The sequence below is a fragment of the Tiliqua scincoides genome, chromosome 2, assembly GCF_035046505.1.
Source record: "Tiliqua scincoides isolate rTilSci1 chromosome 2, rTilSci1.hap2, whole genome shotgun sequence".
NCBI classification, from domain to species: Eukaryota; Metazoa; Chordata; class Lepidosauria; order Squamata; family Scincidae; genus Tiliqua; species Tiliqua scincoides.
The window spans coordinates 24,972,385-24,998,994 of record NC_089822.1 but is presented as its reverse complement, the minus strand read 5'-3'; the positions used below and the strand labels follow the sequence as shown (position 1 = coordinate 24,998,994).

Genomic DNA, 26,610 nt, shown 5'->3' with positions numbered 1-26,610 from the left:
AAGTATTAAATAGGAGGAGAACTGGGATAAGCATGTGGGAGGTGTTCTGATGAATGGCACTCGGATGACAGGTATTTACAAACCTTTATTTTTGTTTAATGCTTTTTAAGCTCACTTCTTGCCGTGTATATATATTTGCTCCCTACATTCCAGCTCTTTCCTCACTGGGTTTAATATTTGACCATTGTGCTAAGTGCTGTCATTAACAATGTGTCTTCAGATGGAAATCTTAACAGATGGAGAAACATCTACTTTCTGTTGTGAAATGTAGAATTGCATGGGTTCAAATAAGGTTGTGTAATTCATAGACTGATTATTGTTTAAGTTGAAACACTTGTGAACCTAAGCATGCTTAATGAAAAGCAACTTCCAATATGTTTAGCAGGGTTTACTTTTATGCAACTTGGTTTGGGATTAAGGGTGCGTGTTGATATGTTGTGATGAAAATATGTGATTGTACTATATAATTAAGAAGTGCTTAAAGTATGAGATCTGTAGCTAATGCTCACTGCCTGCAATTATTACTTGGGATGCTGGAGCAAACTTAACTCAGCAAGTCCAGAGGCGACTTTTGAATAGAACCTCCGTTCTTCAGAGTTTAATAATTCATCCTATGTGCTTTCCTTCAGGAGAACTTCTAAGGCCTACATACCTCAGTAAAATGGCTTTTAGCAATCTGACATTGAAGGCTGCATCGCTTTATGATGGGTGGATTAAAAATGCTGGTAAGTCTGGATCTCCAATAATACCTCTTTAATCAAATGTGAAATGTAAAACTGCAATGTTAAACTGAATTGTGTGCTGTAGCAGAGATCAAGGCATTTTTGGCTGTTCAGATGGATATCAGATAGGGCATCATGGGAACATTTGCTTTTCTTTAAGAAGGAAACCCCTTACAGACAGACTGTGCTAGATATTCCTGATGTACACAAATGATAAAATACAAAAACAAGCCAGAGTGATCCATCTCTGAACATGCCTTTCTCCTGAGGAGCAAAATGTATCTTGTTAGGATGTATTTGCAAAATGCAGAGCACCCTTTCGTATATAAAGGAACGTAGCGTAAAAAAGTAGCAAAAAGCTGAAATGAATAGAGAACTTCTTGAATGAATTGGGAACTTGTTGGGAACTTCTTAAATGAATAAATTAGAATGGCTTAAGAGAATTTTAAGTATGATAAAAAGGTTGATCTGCCTCTGTGGGTTTGAAAATAACCCTTTCTGGCCAAAAAACCCTCTCTCGTTTCCTAAGGAAAACCAGAAGTGACGTCTTAATACTACTATATGAGGTATTTAGAAACCCCTGGAGGGCTTTTCCGGACCTCAGGATGCCTTATATAGCATCGGAATGTCACTTTGTTTCCCTCAGGAAACCAGAAGTAGCTTTTTTGGCTAGAAAGGGTCATTCTGAAGCCCACAGAGACAGTGAGCAGATACACACTGACTCTATGGGCTTCAGAAAGCCCTCTGGAGGGGACCAGAGCTCAGATCCAGTCTTCAGAGGGCTTATGGGGCTGAAAATCATGTATTTGATTATTTGCAAATTTTGGCGTCTATAGGGAGTCCAAAGATGGATTCTCGCAGATACCAAGGCCTCACCTGTATATAAACTGATAACATTTTTGCAGTGTTTTATTCTGAGAGATACTTTAAATTATTTAATTTTTTAAGGTTGGGAAAGGTTACTAGATATCAGCAGTGGGTTTTTTGCATTTACAAAACTGTCTAACGCTAATAAGCAGGCTACAGTGGCTGTGATTCCACCAGAGCACAAATATGTTACTGAGTGAAGTGTTTCACTCCAAGAAGACGTACGCAAATTTCCTGAATTTGGTATATTTTACATAGCTGACAAGATTCTGGCTTCAGAATCTATGTGGCCCTGGTCTAGAGCCCAAGGTACTCTTCAGGAAGAGAGCCTTTGCATCTTGTACTTCTTCCACCATTTGTACTCGGGTTGCTGGTCATTGGATGGGAGCGTGTATAGCTTAGGGCTGGGTGCTATGTTACATGTTAATTGCGTAGGTTCTGGCATTGTCATTTGATTGCTTATTAACAGACTGCTACAGGTCATCTGTCATTGTTCTGAAGATATGAAATGGCACACACCCTTGTAAAGTGCTGCTTCAACCTGATTCTACTGGAGCACTGGTTGCCTTGAAAAAGGATTTTATAAGACATAAGCCTTTCAACTAAAGCAAGCATTCTCAGACTGTTTAGCATTGAAAAGGAGAGCATGCACATGCTGGCAGTTGTTATACTGGGATCAGCAGGGACCATTGGTTTCTCCCTGCTAAATGTAACAGTATTTCATTTTGAAAAACTGTTTCTTCATGCAGTTTGCAGATATCATAAAGTAATTTTGAAATCCTGGTGATCTAGTATGACCTGAGAATCTATCTAGTCCAATGTGCTGGACTAGATCATTGTTTTCAATGATCAGATGTTTCCAGTAGTTGGATGCTCTCAGGAAGTTCACAGGCAGGAAATGAAGGCTAGAGCACTGCTGTGCTGTGCCTCTTTAGCATTTCCCCATAAATGTGGACCACCTCAGAACCTGTCTACCTCTACATAATCTATCAAATTCTGTATAAAGCCATCTGAACCTATGGCCAGCACCACACCCTGCTGCAATAGTTTCTGTTTCTTTATATATTGTGTGATGAAGGACTTTATTTTTTGTCCATCCTGAACTTTTTGCTAATTAGTTTTATTGGGTAACGCCCAACCCACTCCTTTCCTGCACTGGAACAGGCAGGTTAACTGGTCTGCACTGTATCCGGCGCAGAGTAGGAGGTGGCTGCTATGCAACTTGGAGTAAGGGGATTGATTTCCCCTTGCCCCTTATAGTGTGGCAACCACCCCTATGGGGCTACTTGGATTAGTGCCAGCAGAACCACTGGCTCAGATCCAAGCAGCCCGTTGTAGCACTGGGCTGACCAGGAGAGGGTTTAGGATATGGCCTAGGTTGCGCAGACCCATTCCACACTGCCTTGGGCCCTTGCCCCAAAATGCCCCTGTTCCGCCCTCATGCTATCCTCTCCAATGTCCCATGTTGGCCATCCTTGGTGCACACAAACATATCTGGCATGGGAAGTCTGGTGTACATCCTTGCGCTGGACTCCTGCTCACAAGGATGCACAAACATGATTTCTGGCATGGAAAGGACGTTTGTGGCATTCCTAGGCTGGTGCAAGGGACTTGTGCCAGCAGATTGAGAACTCTGGATTGCACCATTAGAGTTCTAATGGTATGAGTGAAATGCACATCAAATACATGTGGGGTTGTGTGGCAGATTAAATTTCAATGACTGTATAAGAGAAACCTCAGCAGGAGGCACAAACTGAATGCCACTTGACACTAATAACCATTCTAGCAAAACATTTAATTGAAGCTGACATAAGAGTGTCCTGTTGATTTTGCAAATGTGCAGTCCAACACTATGAATGCAACATGTATCACTTGAAAATTGCTATATAATGTTTCCACCATTGCACAGCGTTTCTCAAACTCTCGAGTTATCATTGTCATTATTATTAGCTCAAGGAGAGTTTGAGCTGCAGTAAGCATATGCGGGGATAGAGGGAAGGCACTGATGTGATCTGCTGGATTGTGCTGTTTTGGAGGGGCGCAGGGGCTTGCTGCCACTTATCAGAGCCTGCCGCAGCCTCCCAGGGGTGCAGGGAGCCCCCATGCCAGCCTCTACAGGGCTCTGCTGGCTGCAGAGTCAGTAAAAATCACAATTGCGACCACTTCTGGTTCCACGAACGCAAGACCGGAAGTGGTCGCAATTGAGATTTTAAGGTTCTCCTCAGTGTGCGGAGCCCTGCAGAAGCTGGCGCAGGGACTCCCCGCACCTCTGGGAGGCTGCTGCAGGCTCTGATAAGTGGCAGAAAGCCCCTGCATCCCTCCAAAGCGGCACAATTCAGCGGATCATGTTACTGCCATCCCCCGCCGCACCTAAGGGGGCAGTGGCCGGGGCCCTCTGGCTAGAGTGTTGCGATGCTCTAATTTGAAAACCTCTGCCATAGCAGGAAGATGGCTGTAAAAATCATGTTGGTCCCATGTTTCCAGTTGTAGCTGAAGGTGGTTCCTAGTATGGGAAGATTGAAGGCTACTGTTCTTGGATTTGTCAAGTAGTGATAGTGGTGGTACTGACTAAGTGGTAGGGAGTATGCTGACTAAGATTTAGAATATCATGCTCATGAATAAATTGAGATACTGTGTGTACATTTGTCAAGGGAAAAATGTAGCTCAATCATCTCTGGAAGTTTGCCAACTTTTTAGTTCCTGTTGGAACAACTGGAGGCGAGATAAGTACATACTTTATATTTGCAGGATAATGTCTTACATTTGTAAGTGGAGCATTTTCTTTCCTTCTGAAGTAATATTAAGAAGCATCACTCTCTTAATGTAAAAATTGCAGGCTCCATTCTACAGGGAAGTGCAGATGAAGTTCAGATTCTCTTAACCATGAACTGAACCTTCATGTAGAGAGTAGGCATCCAAATGTGAAGCCTTTTAGAAAATGCTTTTTGTTTGACTTTATGGTATCTTACAGGCTTATCTTGTTGACAGAGCTATGGAGAGAACAACTTATTTGTACCATGTTTCCCCAAAAATAAGACCTACCCCGAAAATAAGACCTAGTTGTGATCAGGGCCAGGGGGGCGGAAGGGGTACCATAGAAGCCCTGGGCACATAGGCAGATCCAAACAACGTAACCGGGACGCTGCACTCCCCCGCACACCACCTAGAAAGTGCCTGCTGTGCTGCCTTGGGCAGAGGATGCTGAGGCGGGAAGCAGCAAGCGAGGCAACCCTGCCTACCTGAGGCTCTGAGGCTCTCCACACTTTCCAGAGAGTAAGTCCCATTAACTTTAAAGGGACTGACTTCTGAGTAGACAGGTAGGCAGGTAGATAGGCAAATAAGACCTACCATGAAAATAAGACCTAGCGTGTTTTTTTAAGCCAAAAAAATATGACAGTGTCTTATTTTCGGGGAAACATGGGAGCTGAGTTACACAAATAGCTTGGTTGGCAACCTTCAGTCTTGAAAGACTATGGTATAAGCCTATAGCTCCTGCAGAATAAAAGCAAGAGAAGAAAACTAGCCACGGCTATTTAGGGAGGTGGACTTAAAACAAGACAGGGAAAAGAAGCTAGTGAGAAGTCTAGTCAAAGCAGAAGAGAAAGCTATGTGCCTTATTCAGTTCCTATATGAGGAACTGAATAGGTGATTGCTCCCCCTATTGGTTGGGGATGAACACACACCTTCGTTAGCAGATGTGGCTCACATGTTTCTGTTCTTCCCACATAACCTGAGGTGAGTTTATGTAGAGAATGTTACAGTGATGAAGAATAGACACTTTGATATTCCAAGGAGTAGGTGGAGAGGGTGTAGCACATCTTAATTTGACTGGGAAACCTGGTTTGTGAGCTATGTTTCCTGCTGCACCAGTTGCAATTGCTCTTATCTTTTGTTTTGAAGTGTGTGTGTGCATACTGAATGCTACAGAGTGGAAAACATGAAATCTGATTCATGAGTATGAACCAGAATTGTTACAAAATCTTTAGTCTTGCAAGAACCATTTCTGTTTGCTACGGTTCTCCTCCCCCCCCCCCCCAAGAAGAGATTCTTGAAGATCCTATATGTATCTTATTAAATATTTATATGGAGCAGTTACAGAGACTGATACAGTAACTTTAACAAGTTTGTAGGAATTTATTTCTGGGAACAAAATCTCACTTCCTATATTGGAATGGTTATATAGAATTTGGAATATTATGTCAAGCCTGGCAGGTATGTTCAGGGAGGTCTTGTTAGCTATTAACATTTTTACAAGTAATGCACCACCACTGAGAAGGCCCTGTTTCTTGCCGCTATTCCCATCACCTCTGTTGGTGGCAGCACTGTCAAAATGGCCTCCTTTGATGGCCTGAGAGGTTGGGTTGGATTTTATGGAAGGAGGCAGTCCCTCAAATACCCTGGCCCTGAGTTGTAAAAGGCTTTAAAAGTCAAAACTAGGACTTTGAATTGAGCTTGGAAACTAACTGGCAGCCAGTGTAGTCAATGAAGCAACAGCCTGATGGGCAGCCCAATCCAGTGCTCCTGCCGCCCAGAGCTGCAGTGGTGCTGAAAATGACTGCTGCTGCGTCCTACGTGCTCTGTCGGAAGCTCCTTTATCTCCTTCTCCTGGGTAAATCAAGTAGCCCCACAATAGGGCTTCTCCATTGACCCGAGAGTCAGCTTAGAATTTTGAGCCTCCATGCTGCCAAATGGAGGCTCGGGATCAGGTGGAGCAAAACACCACCGGTCCTGCCTCTGCTTTGCCTCCCCCACCTTGGAATGCCTCTTCTGACTCCCCCATATGCCCACCTATTTCTCCACTGCCCGGTGGTCCACACGACCGCTGAGCAGTGGAGCTCCGGTGCTCGCCCAGTGCTGGCCAGTGCTGGGCTAGCATCAGCACTCCACCTGTGCTAGGGCCCGCAAATGTGCGTTATGGCTTGTTTGCAACAGTGTGTGCCAGCTGTGAGCCAGCATGCACTGTGTAGGATTGAGCCCTGAGTCAAACCAATGAGCCCAAGTAACCATGCAGGTGGCTGCATTCTGCATGAATTGCAGTTTCTGTCTTCAGAGGTAGCCCCATGTAGAGCATGTTGCGGTAATCTAATTTGAATGCCACTAGGGCATGGATCACTGTGGCCAGGAATGACACATTTCAGAACAGTAGATCCTTTGCAGTTTTCCCTAACTTAATTTTTTGTATTTGAGATTTATGTATATATATGAATGAATGAATAAAAGATCTTGGGTAAAGCTGGCCCAGGTGGCACAAACAAACTGGCTGCTTGGGTTGCCAGGGTTTTGGTGTTGATAATATTGCTTGCTCATGGATCCATTATAACATCCCACAGAATTCTACAGTACAGCTGTTCTTAATCTCTTGTGGCTCAAGGCAGTTGTGTCCCAGCATTCCCTATAACAAGGTTTGGCAAGGGATTCAGATTGTGCAGTGTAGCTGCTTGTGATAGCAAGGGCCCATCGCTGATGGTGAGAGGCTGGCAGAACAATTGGCTGTTTATTTTGTGGTGAAAAGACCTTTGATTAGGTGGAGTGACATTCTTTGTTCATACTCTTTGACTTTGGAAAACAATTTCTCAATTGTGTTGGAGCCATTTATGATAGGCCAAAGGCTCCTTTAGTGATTAAATGCACAGATACGTCTTAACATGCAGTGAGGCACAAGGCATAGGTACCCACAGTTTGCTATTGCCATAGAACCACTGGCAACCTGGAAGCGCAAAGTGTTAACACCTTTTAGGGGCAAGAATGGGAGATTTTGTGTCCAAGATTAGTTCATAAGCTAATTGCTATTGAATAGCTTGGGTTAGGCTATTGTTACAGCACATAAGGCTTCCTTTTTTTTTTGCAAAGCAAAAAGGTAAATGAGGTATGCAATAACATTAGCAGCAGAAGGTTTGTTCTCTTGTGAAACCTGTCTTGGGTAAAAATAACCTTGATGGCTGATTTTGAAATCTGTAAACATTAAGGCATTTTTTAATGTCTTCTAGATCCACGAGTTGATGGCTATCCGCTAATGTCTTCACCACTGCCACAGACAATTATCCTTGGAACCTATATGTATTTTGTCACTAATCTGGGACCAAAGATCATGGAAAACAAAAAACCATTTGATTTGAGGCAAATAATGGCTCTTTACAACTTTGGTGTAGTGGGTCTTTCCATTTATATGTGCTATGAGGTAAGTACTATTTGAGAATAAACTTTTAAGTAGTTTTGCCAGTTAAGTGTACCCAGTTTCACATTTTGTGTGTGTGTGTGTGTTTCTTTTTATGAGATTCTGGTGTAACTAGGATTATTACACATGAATATGGGAACTCTCTCTGAGACTACATCCTAATTCTAAGTCACTTTGAATAGTTGTATTCAAGCTCTTATTAAGACAAGCTTTCTTGTTTTTCCTAACTTCATCATAGGCTTCTGCACTGTGGTTGGGGGCTGCCTGCTGAACTAAATGTCTGAGCCACAGACATTTAGAAATTACTGTGCAGCCTTTTCCACTTTGCCTAGCTGCTAAGACGTGAGGCATTACTCTAGATTTTTATCCAGCTGCTTGTAGATGCAATGGGGGGGGGGAGCAAAAGCCCTGGGAATTTCCTTAGAAGTCAGAAAATAGTAATGATCAGCCTGGAAAGATGGAGCAAACCAGCTCCCTGTCTAGAGAACAGAGCCCAGGCAAGCAAAACAGTGAAACTCTTAATAGAGTTTAAAATTACATTGAATGATGGAAACATACTGTATTTTTCGCTCCATAAGACGCACCTGACCATAAGACGCACCTAGTTTTTAGAGGAGGAAAACAGGAAAAAAATATTCTGAACCAAATAGTGTAATAAAATATTTAATAAACTATAACAGAACAACATTTGAACCATGTAAAGTGAACAGCAGTCAACAGTGGCATTAAGAACCATTATCGCTGTCATTAACAAATGGAGCGACTTAAAGGTTTGAGTACTCTAGTTTTCTGGAAACCCCAAGAACTCATCATCGCTAGAGTCAGAATTTATGAAGCTCACAAAAGCAGGTGCACGCAAATAGGGGATCACATTATCTTTCTGCTACAATGATGTTCTGCCAAATTCCAATCCACTGGGCCTTGTGCCCGCTTAAGGCTGATCAGTCCCCCTTGTGCAACTCACCAGTGCAGCAAGCAAAAGTGAGACCAGTTCCAGTCCACAGATGCCAAGTAAATCAGTCCCATCAATCAGAGTTGCCAAATCAGAGTCCAGAGCCAATAAGCCAAATTACAGTCCAAGGTCAGATTCCAGGTAGGTCAGTCAAATCCGTCAGGGTATCCAAGTCCAGTCACAATCCACAGTCAGATTCCAAATTCAATAAACCCAGTCAGTCTCCTCTCCTCTCCAACCTGCACTCCTTCAAGACCCACAAACCCTTTCTGCCTCAGGTACTCCTTATATCCCTGAGGGCCCTATTGCCTTCCAGTGGCTGCAGCTGTGCAGCATACTCTGCTGGATGCCCAGGCCTTACCCTTAAAGGGGCCACTGCTGACACCACATCTACCTCCTCACCAGTTCTTCCGTGATTCCAATACAAATGAATAAGTGGAAAGTCCAACCACAACTTGAATTCTCAAGACACAACAAACCTCTGGATTTATGGTGAGAACCGAGCCTTACCTGGGGCTTGTGCAATAAGCAAACACTGGCATTCTGACCAAGGAGACAGTTTTTTCTTTGTGATGGGGGGGCTTACATTAAGATGCTGGATGAGGTGAGTGAAAGCGCCCCTCCCCTGCTGTGTGAGTGTGTAGGGGGGGCAGAGCATCTGTGTGTGTAAGAGAAGGGGGCAGCCTGTGTGTGAGAGAGAGGGGGGGAAGTGTTTGTGTCGCAGAGAAGTTGTGATGCTCCAGGCTTGGGGTGGGGGGAGAGAGGATGTGATGCTCCAGGCTTGGGGGGGGGAGAGAGGCTTTCCTGGGAGTAAGCCCCCCTGACTCTAATGGGACTTACTTCAGAGTAGGCATGCACAGGATTGGGCAGTGAGACTGCCACCCCACCCACGCTTTCCTGGGAGTGAGCCCCAGTGACTCTGAGACTTACTTCTGAGTAGACACCCTGGCTTGGGCAGCGAGATTGCCGCCCCACCCACGCAGAGCGAGCAGGCAGGGGCCGGGGCCGGGGCCAGGGTGGAGAAGTTTTTTTTTTTTTTGCAGTATTTGCTCCATAAGACGCACACACTCCCCCCCCCCCACTTTTTTGGGGGGAAAAAGTGCGTCTTATGGAGCAAAAAATACGGTAATTTAAAAGGAGAGAACTGGATACTTGCAAAAATAGAGCAACTGCGCAGGCAATGAGGTGATGGTGTTTGTGCAAATAGTTGGCTAGAGGCTAAAGGACCAGCTAACAATAAAAAACTGTTGAGGCAACTTTGGTTACTCTACATACTTATGCTACATACTCAGGGTCTTGATCCTTGCCCCAATACTTAGTCAGTTGGGTAGGCAACCCAGATGTCAGGCCAGTGTAAATCCATCTGGGGGGATGTGACCCCTTGTTGTATAAGTTGTAGGCATTAATGCAGCTTTACCTGTGAGATTTGATACTTGGTATCACCTGAACTATTTGAGTTTTCTGCTCTTAGGAATCGGTGGGAGCCATGATCCAATGAACAGGCTCAGTGTTAAGTCCTTTCTTGGTTGATCAGTGGGAGAAGGAACAAACAATAGGGCAAAAATGGCTACTGTATCTGAATGTCACAGTAGCCCTCTCCCAACACTGATACTACATAGGAGCCCCTTAGGTGACAGGAAGATAAAAAATAGCTGTAAGATAAGGGAAAAATTGGGGGTTTTCACCACACATCCAATTCCAGTGTGTGCGTGTAGTCATTCAAACAGCAGAATGGTATACAGCATGCGTACAGCAGAATGGTATACAGGTGTGTGTTGCTTAATGACCTTTCGCTTAATGACAGACAGCATATATGGTGGTGGTCAAACCATGACAAAGAGGCTCTTAATGAGGCAGTCAGGTCTCCCATAGCCTGCAGCACAGTGTATACTCAACAAAGAGGCTCTTAATGCAAGGAAAAGGCATCTATCTCTGGTAAGCCTGTGCAACCAGCTAGCATCTGGCAGGGAATGTCTGTTCACACAACAAAGGCACTAGATTGGGCTGAATGTTCACTTAACCTAATCGCATAACGGGGATCAGAGAACCAGAGAAGGTATCCCCTTCATTAAGTAAGGTCATTAAGTGAGGCACACCTTGAATTTGCTTATAAGTAGCTATTGGCATTTCTCACACTAGTTCCATTTTGCATGAAGCCAGCACGTTAATGTATTTTTTCCCTTGTCATTTACTAATCCTCCTTTTCTTCCTGCAGTTTCTCATGTCTGGCTGGGCCACAGGCTATACCTTTCGCTGTGACATAGTTGATTACTCAAGGTCACCTATGGCTCTCAGAGTGAGTAATGTCATAAAAGTATTTTACTACTTTAAGTTCCAGGAGTTTGTTCAGTCAGCTGAGTCAGATTCTATCTAGAAGGTGTGTGTGAGAGAGAGAGATATGAAAGATGTGACTGTAACAGCATGTATGTAGAGTGGCTTTACTTTAACAACAACACACAGTACCTTTCCCAGAGTGAATTGAAGGTCTTTGAAACTTCCAGATGTTGTTGTAAATACTGCTGTTGGTCTGCATGCTGCCATGTAGACCTTTTTTGAAAAAACTTACCTGTCCCCCATCTCAATGTACGTAGATTGCCCCCATGATGCTTCTTTGGACTCTAAGAAACTATATATACTGACAAGACACTGTTTTCCAATTAATTCTTAAAAAGCACCAGCTGTTGATCATCTTGCACTGTCTTCTAAAAAAGTTCACTACTGAACTTAAAGTCCCAGGAACTTTATATTTTACCTTGGTTCCCTGTTGATCTTAAAATCCCAGATGCCCATATTTTTGAGTGCTAGTAATCAAGTGCCATTTCCTCTCTGCATCTCCTCTCTGTTCATGTTCTGATGTTTATAAATCTCAATAGCTTCTCTGTAAATCCAAGTATGATAGTGACTAGTTGTAGATAATGCCTGTGTTCATTTAAAATCCATTTTTTGTCCATTCTTGGCTACGTGCTCCACAATGGCCAACTTGCTACACTTGCATTAAATAAATATTTCTTTGTTCTTTGCAGATGGTTCGTATCTGCTGGTTGTATTACTTCTCCAAATTTATTGAGTTGTTAGACACTGTAAGTATGCAATCACAGAATTTAACAAGCAAAGAGATACAGATTAACGGGTCCTGACAGATTCTCATTCTCAAAAGTGGGTCCTGGTGCTAAAAGTGTGAGAACCACTGCCTTAGTGAAGTTACTGGAATCCGTAAGACTCAGTGAATGTTGATGCCTCATGTGGCTTTAATACATTCTCAGTAGATCTTAAATTTGTGTTGGTCTCTCTGCTTCATTGGTAAAATGAGAGCCTAGAGCAGTGGTTCTCACACATTTAGCACTGGGACTCGCTTTTTAGAAAGAGAATCTGTCGGGACCCACCGCAAGTGATGTCATGAGCAGATGTGACATCATCAAGTAGGAACATTATTAACAATCTGAGGCTGCAATCCTACCCACACTTACCCAGGAGTAAGCACTATTGACTATCATTGTTAAAAGAATGTACATAGTAGCTTGTTTGCCTCTTTGCCGACAATGCAGCTGTCACTACCCACTCTGCCAAACATCTCCAGCAGCTCATGGATCGTTTTAGCAAGGCCTGCCAAGATTTTGGACTGACGATCAGCCTGAAGAAAACACAGGTCATGGTTCAGGATGTGGACTCACCTCCCTGCATTACAATCTCTGAGCATGAACTGGAGGTTGTCCATGACTTTGTGTACCTTGGCTCAACGATCTCCGACACTTTCTCTTGATACTGAGCTAAACAAACACATCGGTAAAGCAGCTACCATGTTTTCCAGACTCACAAAGAGAGTCTGGTCCAACAAGAAGCTGATGGAACATACCAAGATCCAGGTCTACAGAGCTTGCATCCTGAGTACACTTCTGTACTGCAGCGAGTCATGGACTCTTCGCTCACAACAGGAGAGGAAACTGAACGCTTCCACATGCGCTGCCTCCGACGTATTCTCGGCATCACCTGGCAGGACAAAGTTCCAAACACAGTCCTGGAACTTGCTGGAATCCCTAGCATGTATGCACTGCTGAAACAGAGACGCCTGCATTGGCTCGGTCATGTTGTGAGAATGGATGATAGCCGGATCCCAAGATCTCCTCTATGGAGAACTCGTGCAAGGAAAGCGCCCTACAGGTAGACCACAGCTGCGATACAAGGACATCTGCAAGAGGGATCTGAAGGCCTTAGGAGTGGACTTCAACAAGTGGGAAACCCTGGCCTCTGAGCGGCCCGCTTGGAGGCAGGCTGTGCAGCATGGCCTTTCCCAGTTTGAAGAGACACTTGACCAACAGTCTGAGGCAAAGAAGGAAGGCCCATAGCCAGGGAGACAGACCAGGGACAGACTGCACTTGCTCCCAGTGTGGAAGGGACTGTCACTCCCGAATTGGCCTTTTCAGCCACACTAGATGCTGTTCCAGAACCACCTTTCAGAGTGTGATACCATAGTCTTTCGAGACTGAAGGTTGCCATTTAAAGTAGCTTGTTAAAAGTTCAGGTCTGTATCATTTCCCCAAATGCAGTCACATACCACACATACCACACATAGATTAGATCAAGTCTAATCTATTAAAAATATTGAAAAGAATGGGAACCCACCTGAAATTGGCTTGCGACCCACCTACTGGGTCCTGACCCACAGTTTGAGAAACACTGGGCTAGAGATAATGAACTCTGAAATTTACCGTACTGAGCAATCTGTTCCAGTGCATGCAGCTTGTTTTAAATGTGACTTGGAATGAAATCTGTTTCGACTGTTTCAGGTCTTCTTTGTCCTTCGAAAGAAGAATGCCCAAGTTACCTTCTTGCACATCTTCCATCACACCATCATGCCCTTTACCTGGTGGTTTGGAGTCAAATTTGCTCCAGGTAGTCAATTCAGATCATAAATCTTAACAGTAAAAATGTGTTCTAGGAATAATACAAAATGTTGAAACAGCTTTAATGTATGGCCCATTTTCTTGAAACTCTATACATGTATGCCAACTTTCCTCAAGTTAGGTGTGTTGGACATGAAATTTGTTTGTGTGTTTTGCCTCCAACCTCTACAGCTGGTAAAAAGGATATATTACCCTGTGGAACTTTGAGACTGAGAGAAAAAGCCAATCAGTACAATAATTCTGCAGTAGGGTTATTATCAGTGCACTCAAGATTTTGTTTTTGCAAGCAGTGTGTAAATATTCTAAATGCCAACAATAGACTTCATATTAGTAGTGTCCTTTTGAAACAATTGGATTTATTAATCTTAATCCTCATTTCCTCTATTTTTCTGTTTTGGTAATTCTTTGTCATGGGTTAATGTTTAGGTGGCTTCTGATTTGCTAATTTTTTTAAATGGATTAACATGCAAACTTTCTCAGGCTTGAAATTAATAGTGAGAAGTATTTTAGAAATGGGTTATGTCAGAATGCCAGATGCAAGGGAGGGCACCAGGATGCAGGTCTCTTGTTATCTGGTGTGCTCCCTGGGGCATTTGGTGGGCCGCTGTGAGATACAGGAAGCTGGACTAGATGGGCCTATGGCCTGATCCAGTGGGGCTGTTCTTATGTTCTTATGTTCTTAAGTACAACTGAAATCCCTTCAGTACTGAATGTTAGATGTGGATGGTTACAGAAAAGAAGAAACCAAGGTTTCCTTACTGAAAGTCCAAGTTTATGAATGAAATCTGAACCTTGGAGTACTTAACACGTGGATCTTCTCCCTGTGAAACAGAAAAATTGAAATTCAGGATCATTTCAAAATTAGCTTTAATTAGCACAGTTCTACATTCGGCTGAATTAGGTTTGTAACTTCTAAGTTACAACTTAGTTTACTTTCTGTTGTATCCGACTGAAGCAGGTGATACGTTTTGGCATCGCCTCTTCTATTTTAAATGGCTATTCATTTCAGGTCTGTTTATATGGATCAAGTTAGCCAGGTCTTCTGTGTATCTTCATTCTGGGCTGCAGTGAGCCTTTGAATCCTGCCACAAATGGCATTTGACTTTATACTGCAGTAGTGAAAGCTCCTCATTTTTAGGGAGGATGAAGATGCTCAGTATCCAGTTATTGGACCATAAAACAGATATGGTTCCCAAGAGCAAGAAAGTCAGGACCCCAGTAACTCCTCCCATCCAATTGCTCAGGTGCAAAGTAAGATTAACACCTACAGGCTAAATGAAACAGGGTCACATACATCCCTATAGTTTTGCTGAAGTTTGCTGCCAGAAGCATCTGGTGCTTCATCTTGCTGCGCAATGAATTTTAGGACCACTGTGCTAGGATCAAGACATAGCCATTTGGCTTTTATCTGCCTTTCAATCTCCATTGCCTTCCCCCCTTTCCCCCTCCAGTTGGCCAGTGCCTTCCTTGCCTCTTTCTGTACATTGTTTTGATTTACATAAGAACAGCCTCACTAGATCAGGCCATAGGCCCATCTAATTCATCTTCCTGTATCTCACAGCAAACCTACCAAATGCCCCAGGGAGCACACCAGATAACAAGAGACCTGCATCCTGGTGCCCTCCCTTGCATCTGGCATTCTGACATAGCCCATTTCTAAAATCAGGAGGTTATACATGCACATCATGGCTTGTAACCCGTAATGGGTTTTTCTTCCAGAAACTTGTCCAATCCCCTTTTAAAGGCGTCCAGGCCAGACACCATCACCACATCCTGTGGCAAGGAGTTCCACAGACCAACCACATGCTGAGTAAAGAAATATTTTCTTTTGTCTGTCCTAACCCTCCCAACACTCAATTTTAGTAGATGTCCCCTGGTTCTGGTGTTATGTGAGAGGGTAAAGAGCATCTCTCTATCAACTTTATCCTTCCCATGCATAATTTTGTATGTCTCAATCATGTCCCCCCTCAGGCGTCTTTTCTAGGCTGAAGTGGCCCAAACGCCGTAGCCTTTCCTCGTGAGGAAGGTGCCCCAGCCCAGCAGTCATCTTAGTTGCTCTCTTTTGCACCTTTTCCATTTCCACTATATCCTTTTTGAGATGTGGTGACCAGAACTAGACACAATACTCCAGGTGTGGCCTTACCATTGATTTGTACAACAGCATTATAACAAGCCATCTTGTTCTCAATACCTTTTCTAATGATCCCAAGCATAGAATTGGCCTCCTTTACTGCCGCCACACATTGGGTCGACACTTTCATCGACTTGTCCACCTCCCCCCAAGATCTCTCTCCTGATCTGTCACAGACAGCTCAGAACCCATCAGCCTATATCTAAAGTTTTGATTTTTTGCCCCAATGTGCATGACTTTACACTTACTTACATTGAAACGCATCTGCCATTTTGCTGCCCATTCTGCCAGTTTGGAGAGATCCTTCTGGAGCTCCTCACAATCACATCTGGTCTTCACCACTTGGAAAAGTTTGGTGTCATCTGCAAACTTAGCCACCTCACTGCTCACCCCTGTCTCCAGGTCATTTATGAAGAGGTTGAAAAGCACCGGTCCCAGGACAGATCCTTGGGGCACACCGCTTTTCACCTCTCTCCATTGTATCCACCTCTTAATAAATTATTTGTAGGAAATGGTGGAAGAGGCCTCCTGTGCTGTCCCTTCCACAGTGCATTCAACCACATTGCCTGTGGTTCAAAACTATATTGCAAAAGGGTAGGTTGCATGCAAAGACATCTTTCCTCTGGTGGAGGAAAGGAATGTTTGAACATCACCCATTCTTTGTTGTCCATAGAAACAGTAGCAAAGTATTGCCTCCTGTTGAACTTCCTTAGGGACAACATTGTCTTTTCAAAATTATTTGCATAATGCTGCCTAATACCCAGCTCTGTTAATCCAAATGTTTGTAATGAGTTCTTGCTGTTCTTTCTGGTGTACTTGCTGTAAATAGAAATGGAAAAAGATGATTGCATGGAGTGGTTCTGGACTGAAATGCTTTTGCATTAATTAACTTGGTTTGAAGTTTCTTATTTAATGTACTTTTCAGTCCTTGGAGATTAAGAAACTTAAAATGAAGGCCAGGATTAATTTTTTTTTTAAGAGGGATTGAGGAAGAGGTCAAACTTTGCAAGAGAATGAGGAAATAATACAGTATTTGGGCCATAAAGTTAAAATCTGAATCCCCAGGATTGTTGCATAGTTTTAGTTCAAGGCTGCTACTTACCTATCTACACACCTGGTGTCAAGAGGTTCTGTAGGAGCACACTGTGTCTGAAGAAGTCCTTTTTGTCACTGGGTTTACCCCAGTTTTGGATTAATACAAAAAGTGGCTAACAGTGAGCAATTATCATGGGGAGAAATGAAGAGGGTGAAGAGAACACACAGCCTGCATACTTGAAGAATAGACCAGAACCATAAGCATGAAAGGATATGAAGCCATTTCCTTTAACTTTACCAGTCCTTTTATGCATCTGAAATAGTTGGTCATGTGTCATGATTCCACTAGAAGTCTGTCTCTGAAAGAGACTACTTATATGGAACGGAGTTGGTAGTATGTCTGACTTTTCTTTTACTTTTTATAGGTAAAAAAATTAAAGGCTTCTTGATCTTCTAGAGCAGTGGTTCCCAAACTGGTGGGTCGCAACCAACCAGTCTGGGAAGCAGCTATGTCTGCCCCTTTAAGGGAAGGGGGAAGGCAGCAGCATATGATCCTCAGGATTGTGCTGTTGCCAGGAATGGAAGGGGGTGTTTAACACTTATTTCCAGCAGTGCCAATCTCTAGGAGGTGTGAGGAGCCCCACAGACACTTCTGTAGAGCTTCCCAAGGCTCAAAAAAGGTAAAAATCACAACTCGAAACCACTTCTTGTTATGCAATTGCAATTGAAAAAGCAGAAGTGGTTTCAATCATGATTTATTATCTTTCTGGAGCCTTGTGGAGGTGTCTGCGGTTCTCCCCCCCACACACCCCCCCCCAGAGGCTGGTGCTGGTGGACATATCAAAACTACCTTCCATTCCTAACAGTGGCATGATCCTGGGGATTGTGTCTCTGCCTTAGCCCCTACTCCACAACTACTTACATGGTCCCCAACGCCTCCATAGAAGTTTGGGAACCACTGTTCTAGAGGGCTTCTTGATCTTAATTGCTAGTTCCAGTGAAGAGAGACTTATGTCCAGATATAATGGTTTGGGAGTGTTACCAAATGAGCTAGGTGCAGTTGTTTAGGGGAATTAGTATACCTGTTCTATTGGAACACTGGGACCTTAGACTGGATGCGAACCAGCGCTCTACAGAAATTCCTTTTAAAGAAGAGACTGAGAGAAATGTTCCCATACATGATTACAGTTTTACAAAATAGATATCCAAAAGAATTGGTAGATGACTATTGTAATGCCCTAACCAGAGTGTCCTATAATGGTGAGTGCACTGTCGTGAGAGTGTATTTGGTGCATCCGAAGACATCAGAAAGGGGAATGGTAGGGAAGAATGTCAGGGATCCCTGCTCTGCCAACTCCAGCTGCTAGCTAAAGATGGGGAGAGAAGGGAACAAGGGGGGTGAGGGAAAGTGCAAGGCATAGCTACCTGTCTGGACATCTGGTCTGTGAGCAGCGTGTGTGGACACCCCGGAGAGTGATCCCGTGTTAGGGTACTCAGGAGAGTGACCATTTGCTGGTCAAACCCTCTTAGTATTTAAGGATATTGAAAAGTTGCTTACATGTAAGCAGAATGTTTGGGGGATAAATGTGTAACTTGGAGTGTTTGCTTTTAATGTACCAATAGGTAACTTGGGTGTAAATGGAGGAAATTCCTCTTAATCAACCAGGATGCAGGTAAACAGGGCTAGCATTGTCAGCTAAAACACAAATTAGCTTTTTGCTGCCAGAGGATGTCTAGCAACTTTATGTGAGGTTTACCTAAGTTAATGCAAAATACAGGTATACTCCAATGTTTTGGTACAAAATACAGAAGTTACTGAAATTGCATTCAGGAAAGCGAACACAAACTAAAGATACAATGGAAAACCGTCTGACAGGATTACTGAGTTCCATTCAGCTAGAGCAGGGCTGCCTAAACCCCGGCCCTGGGCCACTTGAAGTAAAGTTGGGGAGGCTGCAACTGAGTCCAGGTGTGGGATGGGGGTGAGAAGTCCTGGGTCTGTTTGCCCTGCTGTTTGGGTTGGGGGGGCAGGGGTAGGTACTGAGGAGGGATGGGAAACTGTGGGTCTATTTGTGCTGCTTGCGTGTGTTGGGGGCGGGCGCTACAACAGAGAAATCACAGAATGTTTGAATGCTGCTGGAGAGCATGTTTACTCAGCAGTAGATGGGTTAGACTCAATGGGGTATACTCCCAGGAAAGTGTGGATCCGATTGGGCTGAGAGTGTGCTTGGGGTCAGGGGCTGGCACTGCAGGGGAGAAGTCCCGGGGATGCTTGAATGCAGCTGGAGAGCATGTCTACTCAGCAGTAAGTCCCATAGCGTCAATGGGGCTTACTCCCAGGAAAGTGTGGATCTGATTGGGCTGTGAGTGCTTGGTGTTGGAGGTGGGTGCTGCAGGGGAGAACTCACTGGATGTTTGAATGGGGAGGAAACCTACTGCTTTTGCTGGTTGGGGTTGCTGGCAGAGAGGGAGGAAGATGGGGGGTCAGTTTGTGAATGGGGAAATACACATACCTTAGATACTTGCCTATAGTAAGTGAAATTTTTGCCTAGTAATCAAGCTCCAGCACTTCCGAGTCAATCAGAGGGCAAAGCCTTTCAACTGAAGAGTTTCATTTCTCAAGGGCAGACAGGTTACCAATTTGTTAACCTTTTATTCTTCTTCTGCTGGAGCCTGGTTCTGCTTAGCAAATGCTTGCAAAGCAGGTCTGTTTTTTGAAACACCAGGATGGGAATCCTCCTTTCCATCTGAGGCAGGCTACAATTCAATGCACCCTTACTTAAGAATAACACCCATGGAAAGCAGTGGGTCTGCTTCTGAGTAAAAAGGCTTGCAAATATATGCAGCTGCATCTCTCTGCTGTGAATTGAATTGCACACTCCCAGTTATGTGTTATGGGTTGTATGTTGTACATAGAGCTTTTGGCTTAACACACCAGACACCTTAAAGGTGGATTTGATTCATGGTTCTCCTGCAGTGGTTCCCAACCTTTTTCACTTGCATATCCCTTGGCAGCCCATTTCCATAAATTGTACCCTTCATATTAGCAAAATGTTTGTAATTAATAATACAAGCCCTCATCTCCTCTATATGAATGCCCAGACTTCATGTATTTATCACAGTGCTTTCTCTTTTTATCTGCTTGAAGAAGAGAAGACTCTGCCTTTGCACTGTTTTGCACCAGAAGTGTGCTGAGAAATTCTGGGTGATTGATCACTTTCCATATTATGTTTCAGTTTTTTTACTGTGCTGGTTTTCAATCACTGGTTCATACATTAATTGATGACCAAAAACTAGCTATAACTAGCTACCTGCCTTGCTGGTCCTTGCAAGGCACTCCTGTCTTGCAAGGCATTCTGGAGCATGACCTGCCTTTTTCTACCATTATTCTATTCTTCTTCAACTACCCCTAAAGGTCCTGTTGAGTATCCCTGGGAGTACATGAATACCAGGTTGGGAACCACTGTTTTACTGGTATGTTGTTTACAGTGAACTTACTCTGATAGTGCTTACAAAAAAGGTGATGAAGACCAGAATTTAAAAAGAATAAAAATGTATCTTATGATCTTTTAGTATGTTTTTAATAAATTAGAGACTACAGTTCTTAGGTAACAATTATTGGTGGGTTATTTTTCAGGATCTGGCCTTGGGTAAAATCAGACAAAACTATAGTCAGACACTCCCCTAAGTTTAGCCCCCGACTTATCCGAGGGTCATAGAAAATTCCATGATTGTTGGCTCAAAACCTGCCCTCGACTTATCTGTGGGATTGACTTATGGCCGAGTGTCTGCGGTGGCTCTCTGCCTGCTTCTAAGTTTGTTTGGTGCAGGGTGCAGGCTGGGGGAGGGGGATCTGAGAGAGGGAGACAGGCAGCACCCTTCTCTGTGTGAATGAGGAGAAACAAACTCCTGTCCTGAGGGGTCAGATGCCCACCAGCTCCCTGGCTGCCTTTGCTGCTGCTTGTTGCCACGATTGGGGGGGGGGAGAGTGAGAGTAAAAACATGCTCCTGCATGGGGGGGGGAAGGATCCCATGCTGACTCCTCTTGTTCTGTACTTTTCCCTAGGAAGAAGTGTGTTATATGTGTCAGGAATTATTTTAACAACCCCCCTTTTCTGAATCTCGTGTATTATAAATAAGCTCAGTAAAATTCATTCATTCATATAAGTTCAGTCTCTAATATATTCATTTATGTAAATTTATTCAAATTTGAAATATAAATTTCCCCAGCCCCCGACAAAGTGTCAGAGATGATGCGGCCCTCCTGCCAAAAAGTTTGGACACCCCTGAGCTAGATACAAGTAGGATTATCAGTTTCCTTCCAGGATGTGTGATTGTGAGGGGAGAAGAGGGAATACACAACCAAGAGTTTGAGCTTGACCAAAGTGGGAATGAGGCCTGTAGGCCAGTGTTTTCTGGGAGAATATTTCATTTTGCCTGCTAGCATCCATATATGAAGACCTGTCCTTGATATCAAAGTAGCACAACCAGAAATACATACAATAAAATGGGGGGATTCTCTGTAACAGGAGCAGCCTGGGTTTGATGCCTTTTTTAAAATAGAAAGTGCTCTGAATTCTGGTTCTGCTCACAGCTGTGCTTGGGAGTAGAACAAAATCAGTGTTTTCTGAACTTCAAGGACTGTGTCATGTTTACTGGGCTAGTTTCCCTGTGAAAGCTGAGATATCCCTGCTCAGCTGGGATAACTAGCTGCATGCAAATGATGGTCCCCCAGGCATTTGTTGCTCAATTTGATCTCATCTTGCAGCTTTCTGGAGCTTGCATTACTGGTTTCTGACTGTGTTCCTTCAGGAGGTAGTTGATCTAAACTGAGGTTGTAATCTAAAATCAGTACATTGAGTAAGAGAGGGCTGGGTTTCCAGCATCACAACTTGGGTGTGTTCAATATGACTTCAGTATTACTAGGACTATGTGAAATTGTGCCCGTACTTTGGAGAACCCAGGCCTACAACTCCAGTTACATACAGCAGCAGCCTGACTTTTGCACCTCTGTAAAGGCTCTTGCATTGTCAGAACACTAGTTCCAACAGAAAGGTCCCAAAAGGGTTGGGACTTCAGTCACTGGTGATGAAAGCCACTTATACAACAAATTAAGTGCATCTGTGCTGTACACATGTAGCTTGATATACATCTATAACTGGGAGCTGCTTGTGACTCTGTTTTCAGAGCCTGGCCTTGATCACCCTGACCCTGATCAAAGTATGGTAAATACTTTTTTGGATTCATGGAGTTTCACTTTTGGTTTACTTTTGCTTTAATTATTACTAAGCTTCTTCTTGTTCTTAAAAAAGCAAAAGTAATGGTTTAATTTTGTATTTAAAAATGACCAAATCCAGAGAGCAATGAATGAACTAATTTAAGACTGGGGCAGCCCAATCCTATGCAGACTGCCACCCCATAGTACAGCAGTGCTAAAACAGCTACTGCTGTATCCCATGGGGCCATAGAGGCAGCCAAGTCTCTTAGGATTAAGGGAACATTGGTTCCCTTATCCTATGTTGGGGCCCTGCAACCCCTATGAGTCTACTTGGATCTGTGCCAGCTATTTAGCTGGTGCAGAACCAAGGAGAGCTGTGCAGGTCTTCAAAGCATAAGAGGCGGGATGTGGTGGCAGGCTCCGCTGCCATTCTCACCCACCCCAGGATGCCACCCCGTCACTTGGTGGCAAACGTACCGTTGACAGGTCCCAGTAGTCATCCGACTGATGTGGAGGCCCAGCACTAATGGGCACTGGTTTCTCTGCTGGTGCCTTTCCTCTCCCAGTTGCAGCAATGTGCCTTAAGGTACATTTGTGATAGCCATTGCCAGGACAGCACATGGGTGACTGGTGCTGCCCAGCAGTAGAATTGGACCCCCAGTGTTTTACTGCTACTTGCTTACTATTTTGTGTCACCTTTATGTCTGTGCCTCTTCTGTTGTGCATTGATGCCCAAACCTGTACATGTGTGCATTTTGAGAGACAAGTACTAAATGCTACTTAATGCATAACTTGTACACAAAAAGTGATTGTGCTGGTTCATATATACATGCTCATACAAACAGACACTTCATGTACTTAACATACAAATAACATCTTAAATAGAAAAGTGCTGAATATTTTTAAATTAATGACTGCATGAGTCTGAAAAAGGTGGGAAATCATTACTCAATAGACTATTGGAATTCCAGTGTTTAAAAATTGAGATGTGGGAAAGAGATGAGAAATACTTGAAAATGAGTGCCAAATATTTAAAATCTGGAAACAACTGCAAATAAACCTCAATATCTTCCAGATTTGCATGTTGAGATTTTTCAAGATCCAGATTTTTTTTTTCCAAGGTTCAGATTTTTTGAAAAGAGGCAATCTGAAAATAGTATTCTAAAACAGGCAAAGACCTGCAAAACTTAGTTTAGGCATTTAGCTTATTTGATGCGTGAGTAAGGTTGATTTTAGCTGCAATGAGATATCCATTGGATATAATTCCCAAAATAAGACTTGATGCTGATTGCGTTTGCCCAGCCCTGGATCACTGCTTCATGTGAAGTTTAGGTTTTAAACCCCTGACACATTCTGAAGACTTTCCATTCATATATTTTGGTTGCATAAAAGGGTAGCATTGGGGCCTCCCTTTTCCTCCTATTTTGCTGTTTCTGCTGATAAACATTTCTGTGAAGAAGAGGTTCCATGTGGCTTCCTTAACTGTGTATATAGAGGGTTCCCCATGTGAGCTGATGCTACTGTGTATGACATCTTCAAGGCATCTGTAGCCCCCTAAGAAGTTGCATAGAAACATTTTATTTTACTATGTAAACTGCTTTCTGCTTTACTCCTAGTGAAAAATGGTACATAAATCTTAATACTTTGCAAGCAAAATTGAGCTGATGAACACCCTTCATGTGTTAAAGCAGTTTCACAGAGCCTTTGCTTTGCAGAGGTGTGGAACTTGTTCAGACCTTTTTTTCCAATGGGCTCCATACCACTGTGGTAACATGCAAGCTGCTCCTCAAGTTGCACAAGATTGTCTTAAGTTTGATTTTTTCCCTCATCTTTGTCTTGATGATACCTGTTGATAAGATTTTATTTTGTCCACCCACAGGTGGTTTAGGAACATTTCATGGTATGGTGAATTCCATGGTGCACATCATCATGTACACCTACTATGGGCTCTGTACACTGGGACCTGCTTTTCAAAAATACCTGTGGTGGAAAAAACATATGACAACTATACAATTGGTGAGTAACTTTCAGAACACATGGGGAAAAATGGGTCAGGAGTGGGGTTAGATTCAATTCACTGAATCTCAAATCAATATGTCATGCACGAAAGTGTGTATTTCTGTAACTCGTGTGCATGGTCTAACAAGCCTTCAGAAGCTAGCTCAATACATAATATGTCCTTCCACTTCCCCTCACTGTACCATTTGGGTTAACTTTTCCAAAACAGAAGATCACAACTGCTTAATAAAACTGAATTAAATGATGTTTTCTATAACTACAGAAGTGTTCAAGAAACACTAGTGTTAAGAGTTATAGTATTAGTACAGGCATGCCCCTGTATCTGCAGGGTGTCTGTTCTATGGATCCTGCCCCCCACAGATTCAGATAACCCCCCTGTGCACCCATTAGTGCATTTTAAAGCCTTACAGTGGTGATGACTTCTGCTCTGGGTGTGTTTCTGAGCCTCAGAGAGGTTGCACAATGGCTCAAAACGCTACCCATAGCCTTTACTGTGCAGCTTAGGACAAGATGCTGTTTAGTTTTATAGAACATTCTCTACAAAAATTTATTTTATAGGCCCATCTCTGCTGCCTCATGTTCTGTTTTTCTTTTGCCCTGTATCTGCTTTAAAACAAACATAACTGATTATTTTCCACAATTTTCTATTCTAGATCCAGTTCATTATTATTACTGTCCATATAGGACAAATCTACTTGATGGATAATTGCCCATACCAGTACCCAATCTTCATGTTCATCATCTGGCTATATGGGTTCTTGTTCTTAATTCTGTTTCTACATTTTTGGTACCACGCTTACACAAAAGGCCAAAGACTCCCAAAGACTATGAAAAATGGGATTAGCAAAAACAAAGCCGAATGAAGCACTCTGCCAGAAGGACAAACTGGTTTATACTACTTGACAATCAAGATGCTTAGCTGTACAAACATACTATGTTTTGTATATGGTTTTCCAAAATGACAGAATGTATTTTTACTATAAATTATTTGGGATTTAATTGGGGAGGGGAGGATAAACCTACTAATTAAAAACCCTGGGCCTGCAGTTTTATGATCCTGTATGTATTAGAAGTGTGTTTCCATGCATCCAAAAAATGAATATTTAATGGCATTTGTTACAGATGTGCAGGAATATTCATGATGAGAATGAAGTGCATCTGATAAGTATGCAATAGTACTTGGAGCACTGACTAAAATATCCTTGTTTTAACTCACATTGAATTATGAAAACTGTGGGCTACTTTTAGCTGAAATGGAATTTAAAAATTCATGGATAATTTATGGATTACAGACCTTGTTTAATACATCTACTGTAAACATTAATGTGTTTTATACAAGTGTACCATATTAAAGACGGATTCTTGAGTCTGCAAAATTTTGATATCGGAGAAAGGAATGAAGCGATAGCAAACCTGGCTTGTATAATAGCCAAAGAAGCACAAGTGTAACTTGAAGTGCAAGACAGATTTGCAGCCATCCCCCACTCAAGCTACTCCTTGAGGGATGGGAGGTTCTTTGTAATGACATTTGATGTAGTGAAAGGGGCTGCAGCAGAAGGGGATGGGATAATCATGCCCGACTGAAAGTGCAAGAGGATCTTTGCCTTCTTACTTGAACCTAGCATGCTTACTAAATCCCCTGTATTCAGTGGAAATAAATGTGCATAAGCATAGAGGAGGGATGGCCAATCTGCCATGTGCTGCTTTTTATATACATAACCTTGAATGTGCCACTCCACCTTATTTCAGCCCTCTCTGGACCTGCTGGGGTGGTTCCACCAGCCCACATGATCAGCGAGCCTTCACTCAGCTATCTTTGCCCGCCCTGGGCCTTCTTGTGCCTTTTGTGGAGCAACATCAGGGGCAAGTCCACATCCATGACATAGTTGTACATTGCAGCAGCCTGAATTTATATGCAAGGTACTTGCTCGATTTTGGCAGAGGTAGAAGTTTTAGATACTTGATTTGGTACTAAATTTTTCAAAAAAGGCTTCAGTGCAACTTAACAGCCCTCTTTGAAGGGCAAGGTTTGCCATCAGGTGCTAAGAAGTGAGGAAGCAATGCCCTGTAGAATATTTTGGAGTGGAAGTCTACACTTCACCTAAAGTGCTGCATGCCTTAGCTTCTATCTGTAATGTATTTATGTCAGTTGTCCAGCGGTTTGGGGGGGAGCAGAAAAAGGATAAAAGGGGTGCAAATCTCCCAACTACTAAATGACTGCTTATGGTCCTTACTAAAATGAATGAGGTGACCAAGGGAACTCCCTATTGCTACATTTTGCCAATGGATGATGGTTTCAAGAGGTTCTTCCCCCCCCCCCCCCCCGTCCAAGCCAATTACATTTGGTGTTTTGGACTGATGCAATTACAGCCAGTTCTTATCTGCTAGGGTTAGGTTTCTGGAAACCCTAGTGCAGTGATTTACAACCTTTTTCATTTCACACCACACTGACAAGGTACTCCCTGGGACATTTGGCGGGCCACTGTGAGATACAGGAAGCTGGACTAGATGGGCCTATGGCCTGATCCAGCGGGGATCTTACTAATGTTCTTACTAAAATTGTCAGGGCACACCATCAGTTTTTTGACAA

General features: G+C 43.2%; 1 protein-coding gene across 1 annotated transcript; it reads left to right on the top strand.

The window, feature by feature from the left end:
• Positions 1 to 661: 661 nt before the first annotated feature.
• On the top strand, positions 662 to 25,253 carry ELOVL7 (ELOVL fatty acid elongase 7). Its single transcript, XM_066616708.1, has 7 exons — positions 662 to 725; positions 7,577 to 7,767; positions 10,932 to 11,012; positions 11,740 to 11,796; positions 13,501 to 13,606; positions 23,881 to 24,017; positions 24,674 to 25,253. Exons 1-7 carry the CDS (start codon positions 662 to 664, stop codon positions 24,881 to 24,883), a joined length of 846 nt encoding a protein of 281 aa, XP_066472805.1. The 3' UTR covers positions 24,884 to 25,253.
• The last annotated feature ends 1,357 nt before the right edge of the window (positions 25,254 to 26,610 follow it).

Bases quoted from the DNA above. Each gene is read 5' to 3' on its own strand.
- ELOVL7 (XM_066616708.1), top strand. From the start codon at position 662: ATGGCTTTTAGCAATCTGACATTGAAGGCTGCATCGCTTTATGATGGG. The intron at 726-7,576 runs GTAAGTCTGGAT...AATGTCTTCTAG, and splicing joins TGGGTGGATTAAAAATGCTG to ATCCACGAGTTGATGGCTAT. The intron at 24,018-24,673 runs GTGAGTAACTTT...TTTCTATTCTAG, and splicing joins ATATGACAACTATACAATTG to ATCCAGTTCATTATTATTAC.